Source organism: Chinchilla lanigera, unplaced genomic scaffold (assembly GCF_000276665.1).
Source record: "Chinchilla lanigera isolate Chin_1 unplaced genomic scaffold, ChiLan1.0 scaffold00047, whole genome shotgun sequence".
Classification (NCBI taxonomy): Eukaryota; Metazoa; Chordata; class Mammalia; order Rodentia; family Chinchillidae; genus Chinchilla; species Chinchilla lanigera.
In genome coordinates this window covers 9,414,702-9,433,404 of record NW_004955448.1, presented here as the reverse complement: position 1 = coordinate 9,433,404, position 18,703 = coordinate 9,414,702, and the positions used below count along the sequence as shown (strand labels likewise).

Genomic DNA, 18,703 nt, shown 5'->3' with positions numbered 1-18,703 from the left:
GTAAGCAGGCTCCCTGCGGGGCGCGCAGCGCTCACACCATCCCCCTGCCGTCCTCCTGCACAGGTTCGGGATGTTCACAAAGTCAGGACCCTGGCCCCCTGCTGAGTCACTTAGTTAAACTTCTAAACTTCTCAAATTGACACGGTGTATCAACCATTACAGAGGACACAGAAAAAAACTCAGATGAACATAAATAAGAACAGCATTCTAAGGATTTCTTTATTTTAGGTAGGACTGCAAGTAACATCTGTATTCTTAAAACAGAAACAGGAATTTGCAGAAACTAAAGTTGAGGCAATCAGACAGGTTATAAGCAAGCTAGAAATTCAGCTAGTGTTTTAATAACCCTTCTCTTTTTTTTTGATACCGGGAATCAAACTCATGACCTCAGGCTTGCCAGGCAAGCACTTATGTCGCTGAGCTATGTCCCCGGCCCTCAGCCCTTCTCTACTTTTGAAGATAATATGCAATGTCTTAACCATTGTTACTTTATTATCTTGTTTTGAAATTTTATTTTTTTCTCTTTAAAATACAATTTAAAAAGAACATGTGGAATCCACTCACACAAAAACTGCCTGCCTCACTAATGACACTGTAAGAGGTGTCATGATACACACAAAACTTACTTTCAAGTCAGTGTGTGAGACAGACGATTACTTCTTATACAAATTGTTACCACAGTCACGGCTCAATCTAGCTAGAAGGTACATGGCTATTCTGTGCACTGTTTTCCCAGCATTTCTGTACGTTCAAAATGTTCATGATAAAAAAATTTGGAAAGAAGTTTACAAATATTCCAAACTTAGAAGTATAGCTGAAGTAAGTCTCTTCCCTTAAATAAATATTAAATACATTTCATTACTGTAATAATCATCTTTTTTGAGGTTTTTTTAATAAACTATAAAACCAAATCAACGAAGCTGAGATATGCGTAGAATTATCTTTGAATACAATAGAAGCCCGCAAATGTGAAATAGGAAAGGCCCTACAATTTGTTTTAGCAACTTAAATTTTTTCCACTGAAATCTATCATTTCCAAACCTTGCAGATTCAATTAAAATTAATAAAATGAGGAAGTTCAGTTCTTGGCCTTTCCCTTTTTCACCGGAAGTTGACCTGTAGCTTCCAAATACTTATTAGTAAGGTCTTCTTGTGTAGATGGTAAACACGGCTGATACCTGCAGTACTCCATTGTGTACTCTCCCTTTCCCTAGGAGTTCAGAGAGAGACAGGGAGAAAGTGGGAGACAGGATGAATTTTTTTTTTCCAACTGTCATGTCATGCAGTCAGGATTTCACAAGTTTGATCATTTATAAAGTGCTCTTTTGAGAAGCACTATAATAAAGTTGAAACACTTGCTTACCTCTGTACACGACCGAAGTTCAGTGGAATAACCAAACATATTATTCAAAGGGACCTAAAAACAAGTGCAACAGATAGTTTAGCATTGCTTATTGAAAAATGCTTGCGAAAAATGCAAGGATATATAAGCTATGTAATGTTTTAGGTTTAGGTTCCTACTTATTACTTTTTATTTTAAAGAATTAAAAGCTAGGGCTGGGGATATAACTTAGTGGCACAGCACCTGACTGGCAAGTGCAAGGTCCTGAGTTCGAGTCCCAGTCCAAAAAAAGAGGAAGAACTAAAAGCCAAAGAGCAACACCTGTATCGTTCCATGTGGAAACCGTATTTGAGAGCCACAACCAGAAACCACGCACTCCAGTTTACACAGCAGACACCACTGAGGCCTGCCTTCCTTACCCGTACTCCACTCTCTGCCACCAGCTTAAGCATTCAGGGAAAAATGTGGGGTTTTTTTGTGAAAATGTTATTACGAATTTCCATTGGATACTTGCTTTTCCTTTTTTCTTTTTTCGTAGTGCTGGGCATTGAACCTGGGCTGCCTCTATCACTGAGCTGTACCGCCCACCCCTCACTGGGTAATTTAATATTGCTGATCGTAGTGTCTTCCAGGAGGCCTTCTGAAATATGACAGATTTCCTCCCACAAGATTTAAGTAAAAACAGGTAGAGAGCAAGAGAATGAAACATTATCCCAATACATTATACATAATATAATACAACAGCTATGCAAATAAAGCTAAAATGAGAAAGAAAAAAATAATTGTTAAATAATAGCACATTCACAAAAGGCCAAGATGAAATGAATCTTATTTTTAGCATCACGCCTACACAGTTGCTCTAAAAAAGCAAATTACAGAAATTGCCACATATACAGAAGCCACAAATTCAACTGGGAAATGTGTCAATTTGCTCTACAACTGCCAAAAACAGAAGCTAACTGATCTCCTTCTAAAGATTAAAACAGAATTTCTTTTAAAAAGCAATGACCAATAGTACTTACATCTGCAAATAGTGTAAAATAGTCCTCAACTCCATCTTGCCCTGTGATTACCCCGTGGCGCCGGTTAATTCCCGCGATTACTGATCCCTGAAATTCATTTGGAGCTGTGATTTCCACAGCCATAATAGGTTCCAGGATACACAATGTTGTACTGGCCACAGCTGGGTTTAAAAAAAATTTTTTTGATCATTAAACAAACTAGAACTCTTTCTTTTCCAGCTTTATGATCAAGACACAGGTGGTACTCTCCCAAGTCACACCAACAAATGATTGTAAACTATCTGGATGCATTTTCTCAGCAGTAATAGTCATCCTTCTATATGAAAGCTAACTCCAATAAAATAACATTAATATTTAATTTTTGTACTATTACTTCTATTACCATATTTTTATCCTTAAAGCTCATAAAACTGTGAAGAATATAAAAGGATATTAAAACATCAGTCATCAAGTCCTTTATTATGAAAATTGTCCAGCTGTGTCATTTAATCTCTTTGGAAATCTTCAGATTCCAGGAATTATTTAAGTCTTTCATTAAAATTAACTCTATTCTTTCTTGTTAGTTCCTGGCAGAAATTTATTTTTTATACTAAGAAAATAACACGGCAGGGGGTGCAGAAGGCACCCTTCATATACTTGAAGGTAAATCAAGTCACTCCTGAGATCTGTGTTTTCTTTAAACTGAACAATTTCCCAACCTAACAAATCAGAAAACCAGTTTCTAGTTTCTGCTCTCTCTGTAACGTATATGGCTTTTGTGAAAACATGCTCTGTCCAGGACTCACATTTCTTCCTACAATATAAAAGACACCGGACTAGATGTTACGAATCATCTCTGCACTAAATCTCAACATGTATGTCTCTGTTTTTGTTCAATTTAACACAGGAGCAGGACACTTCTTTCAATTACAAATGATGGCTGATGGTTAAGTACAACAACATGGGGACAGTATAATAAAACCTCAAACATTTGTAGTTCATTTATAAGACTTCAGCCTCAGACTGGCTGTACTATCGCCAAACAAAAGCATTAAGACACAAAGATGACAAAGAAACTTTTGTTTCAAAATAATCATAGCTTTTCAGAAGCATCGACTTGTTAATAATTTAGCAATCACTCTTCTCTGGTCATTAAAGCACTTCTAGAGACACTACTAGATTAAGTGCAATAATGGTAAGAACAGCACTGAAATAGAGACATCCCTCAGTAAAAGTGAGGGACTGGCTACAGGTCCTTTTGTGGACACCGAACTCACGGGAGCTCAATGTGCTTTTATAAAGTGGCTCTGCATTTCCACATAGCCCACGGACAACCTCCCAACTAGTTTTTCAAGAATCACCTCTAGGCCACTAGTACCTAATACTATGTAAATTACTTGTTCCACTGTCTCGTTTAGGGAATAGTAACCAAAAAAAGACCGCGTGTTCAGTGCTGTTGCAACCATGTCTAACTATGCAGTACATGAACAAGAGTGAGAAAAACAATGCTCAAAGGCTCATGGGAAGGAAACAGTGGAGCTTTTACACCTTACATCACTCACTGGAATTCAGCAGTGCTGAGGGTACGGCAAACTCAAGCTTTGTTTTTTGCAACTTTCTGGAATTTATTTTTTCTCAAAATAGTTTTGATACAGAACCCCTGGATACAGAGGGCTAACAGTATCAACATTCTCACAAACATCTTTAAATGTAAATCATATCCTCACTCACACCTACCTTTGACTAATCTGTCCTCATGAACTCTGTTCTGAAGAGGGGAATAACTCAACTTACAGAAATGCAGCCAACTCCTGAAGTTTACTGGCTAACGCTGACAAACCCTACAGACAGCTCTAGTGGAGTAACGATTCTAGACTGCAGAAGCAGCAGCGTCTCTTCTGGGTTAGTAGAGTTTCTAGGGTTGGCAAAGCCTCCTTTGCTCTGAAGACATGTGACTAATTTGGAAAGGGGACCCAGAATGAGCTGTGAGCGGACACATCCAGATTTAGTTACACATTATGTAGCATTTTCTTGTTTTATTTTTTCTAAACAGGCACCTAAGACTATTTTATTTTTACATCTGTCTAGCACTTCCAACACGTCAGTAATGTAAAAGAATTGGACTGTGAGAGGGTCGGATTTCAAAGGGAAGCAAAGGCCACGTGTTCAGTGCCTATGAGCCACCCGCTGAAGACGGCGCGCTGTGTTAGTCCCGTCACCTGCAGCCCGAGGTGCACTGCACTGGCGGTCTGGGGAGGATTCCGCTCCTGCTCTCGTGTTCGGCCGGCTCCCAGGCAGAAAGAGCACCACAGAAAGTCCGTGGCGGAGCAAAGCCCCTCAGCTCACGGCATAAGGGAGCAGGCAGAGGGAGGGGCTGGGGCCGCCCCCTCAAGGACAGAGCTGCAACCAGCCCCGCCTTCCAACAGCACCTGCGGCAGGAGCTCGTCCAAGGGCCAAGCACAGCGTCCCCTGAATACGTGAGGCCTTCGGGGGACACTTCAGATCTAAACCGAGACAGCTGTCCAGGGCTGGAACACTCCCTCACCCTGCTTCCCTTCGTTTCCTCTTTCCTTGCAAGTCCGTCTCACTCCCTTTCAAGTGAACCTCGCCCTTCTAAATGCCCTCAACTCTCGCCCGGGAGAGCGACTCAGACACAGGCTCGCCTGTCATCCTTCAACAGCCACGAGGCAGCCAGGTCCTGAAAGCAACTTTTTCCTCACGCAGATGTCCGTGGTCCGTAGCTCCTTAAGGAGCGATGTAAAACTACTGCCAGCATCACAGGATTTTTTAAAGCCAAAGTGGCAGACAGAAACGGCGCCGTTTCTGTATCAACCCGCTAGTAATAACATCCGCACGGCAGGCCGGGGGCTACGGCGGTCGTGGGAGGGGGTGATCGGGGCTGACTCTCGCCTGGGTTCACCTCGAAGCTCTGGCACTGACCGGGAAGTGAAATGAGCCTGGGCTGTTCAATGAACTGCCTGAGCCTGAGCTTTCTCAACTCTAACACCACATGGAGATAAGCATAATTCAGGACACGCCTAACACACAGCACATAAGCGATCCAAAATGCTATCCTGACCACTCTTGAGACAAAACCGCTGTGGCACGGGTGGCAAGGCACAGCGCCAGTCAAGGGCGGTACACCAGGAAGAACGACTGGTATTCACTAAGCCCGGATACGGACGCCGCCAATGCCTTCAAGTACGTTCATCCATGGAGTTACTACCAAGCGGCCTCGGGAACGTCCAGAGGACCTGCCCGTTTCTGCACAGTAAGTAGGAGCGGGTCTGGACTCAAACTCCAAGCCTGGCATGAAATGGGGCAGGAGATCGAGAAGAGTACCTCATCGAGGAAAGTAAACCGGTAGTATAATTCTGGCTGGGCTTACTTCTCTTGCAGAGTGGCTGTCAGTTCAGTGTTCCCGGGGAGACCAACTACGGCACTCTACAAACTGGCCACACACAACGGTGGCCATGGTCATATTCACAGAGTAAAACATGGCCAGAGAACACTAAACTGCACATTTCAGTTTTAAGTTATATCACTGATTCCTCTCAGGGACAAAGTTGAAAGTTTATTTCAAATTAGAATACATGACAACATGAACAAGTATTTTTCTTCTAATCCTGATAATATACCATATAACACATAATAGTTCACTTTGCTACCACATAAGAATTATCATTTTAACTGATAAGCTCATTACTAACATTTTCACCTTGAATCGCTTGTACAGCGTTCACTGGAGGGATATTGAAAAGTTGGTTTTCTTACTATGTTTGGCAAGAACTTCCTTAGACCGGATGTTACATTTTTATCTTTCTTTTTCTAGGAATGTAAAAGCCAATTTTTATTTTTACTTCAAATATAATTTAACTTTTATTTTTCTTTAACAAATAATAATTGCATTTATTTAGGGGGCAACCTGTGATGTTTCAAACATTTTTCTTTTAATCATGAAGCAGTAAGAATCAAATGAATAATTCATTTTTATGCCAGCATCCTACTTACCAGTGAGTCACAAAACAATAAACAGATTCGATACGGATGACTAGAAGAATGAATTTTCTGGCTTCAGGACACACCTTTGAAACTCCTTTCAGTAACACTAATGTCAAATTATTATACTGTCACTTAGTTTTTCTCTTAAAGGCGAAGAGTCATGTATGTTTACAATTATTTGGGGTTCTAGTTCATCAGAGTTTAATACAGGTACCTAATATATGTATTATTCTCCATGGAAAAGGCTGACAGTTTTATCTGTTTAGCAAGGAGTTTGCATGGTGGCTAGGTCTACTGAATTCTTTCGAAATACTTTGCCATTCTCAAAATGCCTAAAAGCCTACAATGTGACACATAAAAAAAATACTTACAAATTTATGGACTTCCTGACATTTAAATAACTCACTAAAAATAGTATGATTGTGGTTAACATAACTTTAAAACATTTCTTGTATTTCTGAGCATTTATCTTTTCTATTAAAAACTAACTTTAGATTATTAATGCATTTAAACACATAAAAAATATAGTTTGGAAGAACAGGGTAAGCTTTGAATTCTGCAAGAGAGAGACCGCAGTAATGTATCCTCACCTCCCATCTATACATGTTTATCCACTACCAAGCGTTCCCTGGTCGAGAAGACTGAGAACAGTGCCGTTCTCTGAACCCTGAGTGTCTAACAGGGAAAGCAGACACAGTACGGCAGAGGGTGCTAAGACGCACAGACCTTGTTTAAGGGCGCCTTCTCCAGCTCGGATGAATGAGATCTCATTGGAGTCAACCATGTGGTGCGCGCCATCTTGTAGAACAAACCGGAGCCCAGAGAGCTTGTGACCAGAGAGTGGGCCCTTCTCGCAGGCATCCAAAAACCCCTATTAATGAATAAATGTGACTTCAGAAATGAGGGAATTTCACCTGCCGGACGCACTGCCAAAATGCCAAGACAGTTAGCATTCACAGTATAATGTTCTTATGTCTGTTAATATTTCATCCCTCAAACAAAATTTTTAGAAAGTTTAAATTAGCATTTTAAATTGCACTGCTGAGACATCCAGATGAGTACTCCCCTGGAAAGGTCTATTCCTTAAAGGTGCAACCTGGATAGAAAGCGATGCTGACAGCGTTACTGACCATCTTCTCGTAACCGTGACTCTCATAATCCGCTACAAACACAACATGATCTTAATTTTACAATGGAGATACATGAAAGGCAAAGGCAAACAACTTGTTAAACAAAAACCTCCATCAAAATTGGCGGTTTGACTTTTAAGGCAAAACAAACAAAAACCCCAAATGCTTAATGGATAGGAATAAAAAATTGCTTACTAGCTGTGATTAAAATATACAGTACATCTTTAAAATTTGTTTAGAAAATTATTATAGTAAAAAATACATTGCTGTTAATCCCCCTCAATATGTACGCCCTTACTTTAAATACACTCATGCTATTATTGTTCTTGCCACATTCTGAAGCAGTTCTGGAAGTCCTCTTTTATGAGTGCATTTAGTTGTGCTGTCGTGGCTGCAATCTATTAAATTTTAGTAAATGTATGCTAAGTTTAGAATGTTTACATTTACGGTCATTTTGACTTTGGGGAGGAGTCGGAAGCAGGGGAAGGTGCCAGACGCAGTAACTAAGGTGGATGATGGAACACTGCAGTGCTTTTATTAGTCCGCCTTCCACTGATCGCACTCGGCTCCAACACTCACTGTATTTTTAATGACACATCATTATTTAACAGAACAAGACTTCCACAAGTGCTCCAGAAAGTGGTAAGAACAACGGGATAAGTTGTTTGAAGCAAGGGGAGGTATTTTCAGTGGCATTAATGCCAATAAATCTTTTGCTGTCATACATTTTAAAAATTTATACATTCATTGAATATTTCCATCACATTCTATTAGGTATACAACAGCCTTAAAGCAAATGCTGTGCAAAGCAAACAGAACATTAACTCCTTGTCTGTGTGAAATGCTACATGGCCTTATTTTGTGAAGGCTGCAGGTTAAGTATTTTATAGTCAGTTTACAAATAAAAGAACTAGTTCTGAACACTGACTCACCAGAGAACAGTGACCAGCAGCAGAGATGACCGCACACTCAGGTGCTGGGGATCTTAATGAATTATTCCATGACAACGATACACACAGAACTTTCATAAACTCCCAAGAACTACCATATATCTTAATTGTGAGTCAATACCAAATAAACTTTTTAATCATCAAAAGTGCAACAAAGCTTTGTTAAAATTTACCTTTTCTACAGCAGGTATAAACTGTTTTGGAACATTTGTGCCGAACGTGTCATCTATGAACTCCAACTTGGTGTAGTCCTCTGGGTCCAGAGGCTCCAGGACACCTATCACTTTCCCAAACTGGCCCGCACCACCTGACTGTTTCTTATGCGTAAACTCAAACCTGGAAGGGGTTTAGCGGGGAGGAAAGCAACACAGCATTATGCAGTTAACAGAATCAAATAACTCTTAACTAACTTAAACAAGAACCATTGCATCACTTGTACCTTTTCTTTTGAATATGATGGCCCTACTACAAGAGTTTATCGCACAAGTTAAACATTTCTCCCCTTTCTGTTCTTGCTTGTACTTGGGATGGTTTTTAACTCTGCTAATCCTGAATTTCCAAATTAAAAAGCTCAGTCTAAGGCTCCTGATCTAATAACCTACATTTGGAAGAATGTACACACTTGGACTGCCTCCCTTCCCAAGAATAGCATTCTCTCCTGAAATCTTTGGAACAGAGAACAAGTACTTGAACACATGAGCGCTGATAGCTGTAGTTAATTTATTCCATAGTTCCCTTTCCCATCCCTCCCTCCATCTCGTTTCCTTTCCCATTTGAAAACATCTCCCTACTTCCTTTATCTTTTGTTTCCTGGATTTTGGTTTCTCAGGTAAAAGAAACCATGCAATACCTGAACTTGTTTGATTTATTTCACTTAACATATGGCCTCAAGGCATGCGTTTCCATATGAATGCCTCAAACTTACCCTTCTTTATAGCACAGTAGTACTGCACTGGATACAAATACTGTACCACATGTCCCTATCCAGCGGTCTGCTGATGGGCTTATAGACTGTTTCAAAGATTCAGCTGTTATGAATGGTGCTGCTGTAAACATGGGTGTGCTCGCATCACTGTAACATGACTTTAACTCTTTGAGGAGGATACTTAGAAAGGGGACAGTTGGGTCAAATGGCATTCTTAGTTTTAGTTTTTTTGAGGAAATCTCCATACCAATTTCCACAGTAGCTATACTAGTTTACAGGGACTGTAAACGAACAACCTACAAACAATGATGCACTTCACAAGCCATTAGAGGGCACAATAGGAAGACAGACTCTACAGGAGTTTAGATAAAAAGGTGAAAAGAAACTAAGACCACTTAGCAGGCAGCTATATAAAACTGCCGAAGGCAAAAGAACCTCTGTCCTATGGTCAGACCACTGGCATGAGACAGGCAATTTAGTTTTGGCAAAACATCACCTGTCACATTAAAATTAATGTTAAAATTATGTTGTCTTTAATTTTTATATTAGTTTTGAATGTATAGTCACACCAAAATTGTAAACCACACACATTTTTGTTTTATATTCATACAATTACATAAATTTATGGTATAATTTACTTGATCCCACAGATCCACAATAATTTTGTTATTGCAAAGATAACCTACACATCATTTCAAATTTGAGGATCATGGACTGATAACTAGTCATTTATGAAACTGTAGTGGGTAACTAAGATTTCAAGGACCCAAACATGAGATTTTCTTAATTTTCTTGATCTTTCTTAATTTATTTAGCACCTAAATAGCCTCTAAGTTTTTTAATGTAATAATTATATTTTTAAGAGAGCTCAAGTTGGTAGAGGCACTTTTAAAGGCCAGCTATGCCATAACCTGTGTTACTAGCTTTCATCCAGAGATGACTGTATTCTTAAGGCTTCCAAATAGCAACTTTAGAAAAGTTTAGTACTTCGTATTTCTCTAAGTGGTACAAATATTAAGAAATGTAACCAGCAATTTGTGAAACTTAAAATTTCATTATCAATGAAGAGTGATTTCTGAGTCATGAGTATGTACTAAGTCACTTTATCTGGACACTACCCAAGAAGTACTTAATTTAAAAGTTCACACACATACAACCTAAGAGCTTGGGTGACACACAAATGACATCAAAGAAAGGAAGACGAAGAGGAGAGAGGGGAGAAGAGGAGAAGGGAGGGGAGGGGAGAGGGGAGGAGGGGAGGGGAGAGAAAAAGCACCACCACCTTCAGTTTCTTAGAAAAAGGCTTAAGAAAAACAGCCTTGCCGGGTATGGTGACTCACACCTGTGATCCCAGCGCTTAGGAGGCTGAGGCAGAAGGATCGCAACAACTTGCAGGCCAGCCTGAACTACATAGCAATACCCTCAGGAAAAAAAAGGAAAAGTAAAGCAACCTTTTCATCCTCTAGATACTTCAGTTGTTGGCTAATGTAACTAGAAAGGATGAAAAATAATTTATTGTTTATTTTTTAAAATGTACTTCAAAGAAAATCTTCATTTATAAATTTTAAACCTATAAAGACAGCAACACATTGCGACAGATTCATTTTTGTTCACTTTATTTTTTACAGCATTAACCACAACATAAACAGGTAAGTCTACCCAAAGAGCCTTCAAAACATGTTTTTAAAAAAGAGCAGAATCTCTAAGTCGGCCAGCCAAAGGCAAGTTCTGGGCATAGTTCTGATTAACAGAAACCTCAGCTTCCTGACCTACCCAAAGAACAGCCTAAGCTACAGTTTCTTAAATGTGACAAAACAAATGAATGAAGAAAATAAGCATGAAAATGCACTGCTTACCGAGCTTGCTGCTGCTTAAGCGGCTTTAAACCTTGCTTTTGTTCGAAGCTATTTCATGTAATACTCTGTATACAGTTTTGAAGTGTGTTGTAATCATGAAACCGAAATACTCAAAGTGATTCAAGTTAGAAGCGTGATGTTGTCAAAAGCCTCATCTTTCTAAGATCAGTAAAGGCAGAGTGGTGGACAGTAGCATTTTAAAAATTTGCTTCTCATCCAAATTATATCATCCTCTAGTTTACTGTGCTGTGTGTCCCGCAGTCTCTCATAGCTGAATCTGCGCAGAACGGATGCAACCGCAGGAGCTGGGGATGAGCACGCCTGCGCCTGGGGTCGAGCACGGAAGAGCAAAGGCAGGCCTCACGCTACCTGGCACACTTCTGCCCTTTGCCCTGTGCGAGGCCCCGTGCAGTGTCCAAGTCTGCTCCAAGGGCAGCGGCCACTGTAAGAGCAAAGGCCGGCAAGCCCGGCCCTCCCTTTCGGTCGAGGTGAGCGCTGGAACGGAATTCCCGCCGCGGCCCACACCTGCACTCCCTGGCGAGCAGCAATTGGCCAGCTCCTCCTCCAGTAGGAGCGCGGGGCGGCTCAGAGCGCGGGCGGGGCTCGCAGGCCGGAGGCCCAGGGCTCCCAGACACAGGGAGCACGGCGCACAGAGCTGCTTCCAGGAAGGAGGAAGCGGGGAGAAGGAGCCGAGTCCAGCGCACTCCCAGCCCGAGCCAGGCGTCGCCCTTCCGCAGGAGCTCCGCGGCAGGCGGCAGAGCGCGCCTGCACCCTCCCGATAAGCCGGAGCAGCCCGCGCTCTCCCCATGGAAATCTCGCCCAACCACTACGCAGCCTCCAGGGCGGCCTCGGTGGCGGAGAGCTGCATCAACTACCAGCAAGGGAGCCCCCACAAAGTGTTCCTGGTGCAGGCTGTACAGCAGGCCCGCAAGGAGGTGAGTGCCGCTCCGCGCTGCCGCACCCCGTCCCCGAGGCCCGCCCTCGGACGTCCGCGACAGCTGCAACAGTTTGTTGTGGGTTGTTTTTTTTTATTTTCACCGTAAGGCAGAAATATCGATAACGGCTTTTATGTGCACTGTTACAAGGAAGTGGGATAAATAAGGTGGGAATTTTCTCAAATGAGACCTGTAGGATTCATTCAAAAGAATCTTAGAGCTGCTACGCGGTTTCTTGACCAGTCCTGGAATAACTACTCAGTCTTGATCAACAAAAGCTCCCATCCTCCGAAAGACTCACCACTGCCTACATGTTAAGGCCAATCCTTATTAGCCCCTTTGACCAACGTGAAGGCGGGAAACAAACAGCAAGGTAAACTGACCACCAGAGAACAAAAGCACCCCGGACCGATGCCGCTGTAGCCATCCGAAGACCCCAGTCACCCGGGCTGCAGCGACTGCCTAGATTATACACGTGCTCCTCTGGCTGAACGGCAAGAGTAAGGTTTATGGCCTCAGCATCTTAACTGGATGGATTCCGGGGCTGTCACTCACTTTTATTTATCTGACAGAATTTTAACTGCGAAGACTCCTTAAGAGCTAACAGGCAATACACTTTATTCAGGAACAGCAGCAGACATCATTTCAATTTGTCTCTCGATTTAAAAGTGAAATATCTAAACGTTTCCCACTGTTACAAAATTTGTTAAAGTGTATTTGTGGGTCCAGTGTTACAAAAGTAAAAACAGTGCGTCAGCGTACTAGGTTGCCAACCATTTTGCAGTCATCTGCCTCAAAATGGAATTCACACTCACACTGTGGCGGGTGCACCGGCTTTAGGAAACGATCGCAAAGGTGTACCTGTCATTTTTAGATTTAAAAGGTGCTGCAGATTTTCTTATGTAAAGAATTAAGATGACAGACTGAAAGGTAAATCTGAGATTAAAACTGAGCTAAGCCCATTTTATTTTTATGCTTTTCTTAATAAACTTGCTAGAGAACCTGCTAACTTAGATACTGTATACCTGCTAACGCAGATTTTTCAAGATGTAAGGCTTTCCTCATCCCCCACCAGCCAGTCCTTCCAAACAAGAGACCGGATGCTCCTCACAATGCAATTATTTGATTTGTTATTATAATACCGTCTTCCCTCTGCCACACTTTCTTAATTTCAGGATATTCCAGGAAGAGGACACAAATACCACCTTAAATTTTCTGTGGAAGAAATTATCCAAAAAGTAAGTGAAATGTCTTTTTTAGTAAATAAAATTTGCTTCTAAATATTCCAAGATCATCCTTGCTGTGATTTGATCTAAGCAACTACTATATTTTATGGTTTTTGTGACTTTAACAAACAAAGAAACACTAACCACGTGGGTTAGTGTTAGCTTAAAATGCGTCAATTTTTACTCTCTTTGTGTATTGAGATACATCTTGAGTTATTTCTGTTGTAATATTTAGAAAATAGACTGTACTGCAGTTCAGTAAGTTACCTTACATTACACCCATAGGGCAGTCTGAATTTATGCTTTGTATGACTGAGTAACTGATTTTCCAGTCTTGACCACTTTCTTATGCCTACCTTTCTAGTTGTTTTTGATAATTTAAAGAAAGCGAGTGTTTTTAGATATTTATGAGCAATAGAATGGTCAACTGATACCACTGTTAAGTATCTTTCAGTAATAGGGCAAGGAAATTTTAAAATATATACCTGCCAAATTATTGAGACAAAGTTAAAAGGAAATAACTACAAATGGCAATATAACCATCTTGAAATTTTAAAAAGCTTGCTCTTTTATTATCATTCAGAAGAGATAAAGGCTAATGTAAGGAAAGTCCTTAAAAGGCATTTGAACTGCTAGGCAGTTATCTTTATGAATCATAATCATAGGCTATAACCTTTTAACTTTATTATATAGAGATTGCTCTCTCTGCACTTGAAAACCTGTGTTATTTCAGGAGCAAAAAGTGGGAATTACAGAAAAACTTTAAAAAGTAATCACAGCACTCTGGGAGGCCAAGGTAGGAGGACTGAGACTCAGGCGCAGCCTGAGCAATTCAGTGAGACGCTGTCGAAGTGCATACTATGACTCTAGATCCATTTCCAGGCACCAGGGAGGAAAAAATATGTCTTGGGTTGGTATATAAAGTCAGACTAAAATCTGGCCTTGCAAATGAACCCTCCATTAATACTGAAATATATTCAAAGTTTTAGGATTGGAATTTACAAGATTATGAGACTTAGGTATAAGGTAAGATATCTATTTTAGGGTATTTGTATGGTATCTTTAGAAAATTAATGGGTCAGGCCCAATTGGATACCTCTCAATACAGTTACTCTGCAATCAAGTCTGAAACACCATTAACAGTCAGTGCTCTAAATCCGAACTCAGAGAATAATAATTAGTAAGAGCCAGTCATCTATAAGTAAGGATCTTTTGTAAAAATGTTTCAAACAGCAAGTTACAGTGAACTGCACTGCTGAAGTACTTTACCCTCCAGTGGGACAAGGCTCTGCACCAGAAGTCAACTTCACATTTGAAGGAGACATTGGGAAGAACCCGGATGAAGAAGATAACACATTTTATCAAAGACTCAAGTCCATGAAGGAACCACTAGAAGCACAAAATATTCCAGGTATATATATACGGTGTAGAAAACCATTTTTTCAACTGCAAGACTGACTTTACTCATGCTCAAAATTGTTAGAGCTGTAAAATCCTGGCCTTGGCAAAAATTGTTAGGCTGTAAAATCCTGGCCTTGGCAAAAATATTCATTTCCAAAGTAACTCAACAAAAAAAGCAGCCTTGAAACTTTACAGATCCATGTTTCTTCACACTTTTGAAGAAAACTAAGACATGACTTAGAATTTAGATTTTTGTAAAAGGTTAGCATAAAATGTACAGAATGATTATGTTTAACAGATAAATGTTTTCCCCACCAGATAGTTTTGGAAATGTACCTCCACAGATGAAGCCAGTTCGACACTTAGCCTGGGTTGCCTGTGGTTATATAATATGGCAGAATTCTACTGAAGACACATGGTATAAAATGGTAAAAATTCAAACTGTCAAGCAAGTGGTAAGTAACCTCTATAAAGTACATTCTTACGGTTAATGTTAATAAAAAGTACTTCATTTCATACTGTCCCTATAGTCATTTTGCATTCAAAATACAGTAGTAAACTTGGTATTATGAAAAAGTTAGTTCCAATCAAGACTAGAGAAGAAGAGGACTGGAAGGGAGAGACCAAACAGGAGCAGCCTGTCCAAAAAAGTCACTTCATTTGGCTAAGAGATGAAAACTTTCCTTTGCCAGAAATCTGTCCTCCTACTGCCTATGCTGGGTTAGCTGGTTAGTTCACAGACTGACCAGACAGCATAACAATACCAAGGCAAACCCAAAGATTTCAGAGAAACCTTGCTAGGAAGTAGTATCGGGCTGGGGATATAGCTCAGTGGCATAAGTGCTTGCCAGGCAAGCCTGAGGTCATAAGTTCAACTCCCAGTACCAAAAAAAAAAAAAAAAAATGCAGTTTCTGGGCCTGGAATATAGCTCAGTGGCACAAGCACCTGCCTGGCAAGTGCAAGGTCCTGAGTTCGATTCCCAGTACCAAAAAAAAAAGTAGTATTTACATTGCACTTTTGCAGGACAATATGGTAATGATGGTCTCTAAACCTCTCGTGTTAGGCAAGTGAAATTAAGCCAATTCACTCAAACCCTCTTCTACAGTAAAAGGTTAGGGTCTACTAGCAGAGGTAAGACAAAATCCCAGGTATATACTCTATATGTGTAATGATTTCCTTGGTCTCTAAGGTAGTACGCAAATGTCCTCAGAGCTCTTTTCTTATAGCCATCACTAGCGAAGCTGTAATTTCAAGGAAGTCAAGTTATAATTTGCAGTTTTTGTGCACAGCTTAATACAAAGTATTACATTTAGCAATCTAAATTTTGTGGTCAAATTACTCATGTCATGCAATACTGAAAACATCTCTGCTTTCATTCTCTACTCGAGAGTAGTGCCATAGCTACTTAGAGATACGGCTGGCACGTCCCCCCAGGATTAACACTAGTGTTGCCCGCTTGGTGAAGTTTGCTCTATGGTCTCTCAAACATTCTACTACTCATTCCTTAGATTGCTGTATATCATTTTCTTTTATAACCCATTTAGCCATAATCTACAATTTACTGCAAGCCTTGTAATGACTAGCAAGTGCTAAGTATTTTTGTAGACCTTAAAGACATAAGAATAAACTCTTTGCTTTTAGCTTTAGTAAAGAGCCAAAAAAGAAAAAGTGCAAAGAAACCATAAAAAACAAGTTTTAGCTCCATGGGAGAAATGGGCTTTATTTCTGCCTTGTTTTAGCCTCTTGGTAACAAACTGTAAGGGAGATAGAGCACCTTTCTGCAAAGGCTTTTGAAACTATTTATTACACACCTACTTGCACTGGAGGACAGAATACCCAATTACAAAAATTAGCGTGTAATAACAAAACCTAAACTAAGTATTACATTTTCAGAAACAGGGTAAGCTTTTTTTCCTAATGTACTTCACAGACAATAACCTTGATTATAATATTCCTTTCAGGTTCTGAAACTTCAGTAACTGAGACTAGGTGCAGAGGCCCTAAAAATCCTAATGAGATTTCTCAATGTAACCTTTCACCAAATTGTGACTTTTTAAAGTATTAATGAAAATCTCAATAGAAGGGTTTAACTCCTGCTTACTTTATATGCATTATATAGCTTTACCTATTAAAATCTGTAAGTAAGAACTCTTACAGATGTATACATTGTCTTTAAGGGTCATTCTTTGTTGATATATTCAGAGAAAAGATTACTTCAAGACACTGTAAAGAGAAAGGTATGCTCTTGTGTGACCCTGGAGCTACATTTATCATCACTTTTAACCAAAGAAACCCAATAGTTTGAGCTGGCTGGAATTTAGGGTTTGTCTCAATATACCAGTTTAAACATCTTAAGGAGTCTTTTGTAGAATAGCAAGTCTCTGAGGATGATCTACAAAGGTACAATCTTTCTGTGTAGCTGGTGGCATATTTTTGGTCCCAAAATAATAAGCAGTATAGAATAAAGCATTAATGAAAACATCAGACAACATTCATATTTTACCATTTTCTGTTTTCTGAAAGAGAATTTTTAGCATCAAATTGGTTTCTTTCAGTGTAAGCACTCCTGGCTATATAGTTTCCTTGTTTCGGCAGTAGTGGGGATTTGACTCAAGCGAGCACACCAGGCAAGCACTCCACCCGTGAGCTTCATTCCTAGCCCTTTTCTATTTTTTTAAGACAGAATCTTGCTAAATTGCCCAGCCTGACCTTAAACTTGGACTCCTGCCTCCGTCTCCCAAATAGCTCGGATCCCAGGCATGTGCCAGCACACCCGGCAATATAGTTTATTAAGTAAATGATGATTTTTCTCAATGAAGGAAATATTAATGATTCTTAAATAACAAGCTACACCAAATAATGCTCTTAAGTAGCTACCATTCCTTAAAAAATAGATATAGATAATAATAACAAACATAAAATCGTGACTCTAAAATGTAATTTGAAAGAATACTTACTTTGTTTTGTTTTTTAGCACGGTCTCGCTATGCAGTTCAGGCTGGCCTTGAACTCACTATGTAGTCCAGGCTGGCCTTGAACTCCTGGCGATCCTTGTGCCTCAGCCTGCTGACTGCAGGGGTACAGGTGTGTACCACCACACCTGCCTTGAAAGAATACTTATTTAATGTGAGAATACTGGCAGTTTTTCTGTTAAGCTAAAGTGAAATAAATACAGCACTGAAGTGGGAGTGTTACAATTATCTATTAATTAAAGCTATTTTAAAAATCAAACTGTCATTTTTGCCAATGATGCTGTTTTAAACACCTTTTTATTTTTTGTCATAGCAAAGAAATGATGACTTTATTGAATTAGACTATACCATTCTACTTCATGACATTGCTTCGCAGGTAAAGTATAATTTATCTTCATTTGATGCCACTTTAAAAATCGAGACTCCTTTTAAAGCCACAGTATGCTGTATTAATTTTGACTGTAGATCAGATTTTATGTAAATTTACTAGGCACCAGGTTGAAGTATATTATATTCATAGCAGTTTAACTTATTTTGTCTTCCACAAAATATAAACTGAATTATTTTGTTTTCTGAATTTTATCATGGCATTGGCTTTTTGTTTTTTTTTAACTTGCAGGAGATTACTCCTTGGCAGATGCAAGTTCTTTGGCATCCACAGTATGGTACAAAGGTAAAACACAGTAACCGTCTCCCAAAAGAAACACTGGAATAAACAAAGACCCTGCATGGAGATGACACCTAACAACGCCTCTGGACGATGTGTGTGCCAGTCTTCCCCGGTATCTAGTCTAAGGGGCCAAACAAATCCCCAAGTGTCACTTCGTACAATATCTTATCTACATATATTCCATAAAAGAGGTGTCCCTACCTAGAAATGTGTTCAGAACAGTAAAAATGCTATGTGTATCCCATAATACAGTTTTACTTTCAGCCTCATAAAGTCTGATTATGTTGATACT

At 39.9% G+C, this 18,703-nt stretch overlaps 2 protein-coding genes across 2 annotated transcripts in view; one reads left to right on the top strand and one right to left on the bottom strand.

Moving 5' to 3' along the window:
- Positions 1 to 485: 485 nt before the first annotated feature.
- Gfm1 (G elongation factor, mitochondrial 1) overlaps positions 486 to 18,703 on the bottom strand; it is a 42,344-nt gene continuing 24,126 nt past the window's right edge. The window contains exons 14-18 of the mRNA XM_005393104.2: positions 8,599 to 8,761; positions 7,072 to 7,216; positions 2,365 to 2,525; positions 1,364 to 1,417; positions 486 to 1,210 (exon numbers count right to left, since the gene is read on the bottom strand). Coding sequence (XP_005393161.1) covers positions 1,079 to 1,210; positions 1,364 to 1,417; positions 2,365 to 2,525; positions 7,072 to 7,216; positions 8,599 to 8,761 — 655 coding nt within the window. The 3' untranslated portion in view covers positions 486 to 1,078. The remainder of the gene's footprint in view (positions 1,211 to 1,363; positions 1,418 to 2,364; positions 2,526 to 7,071; positions 7,217 to 8,598; positions 8,762 to 18,703) is intronic.
- Positions 11,830 to 18,684, top strand: Lxn (latexin). The gene is made up of 6 exons (XM_005393103.2): positions 11,830 to 12,141; positions 13,317 to 13,379; positions 14,601 to 14,778; positions 15,087 to 15,223; positions 18,055 to 18,117; positions 18,361 to 18,684. The coding sequence occupies exons 1-6, from the start codon at positions 12,013 to 12,015 to the stop codon at positions 18,454 to 18,456; spliced, it is 666 nt and encodes a 221-aa protein (XP_005393160.1). The 5' UTR covers positions 11,830 to 12,012; the 3' UTR covers positions 18,457 to 18,684.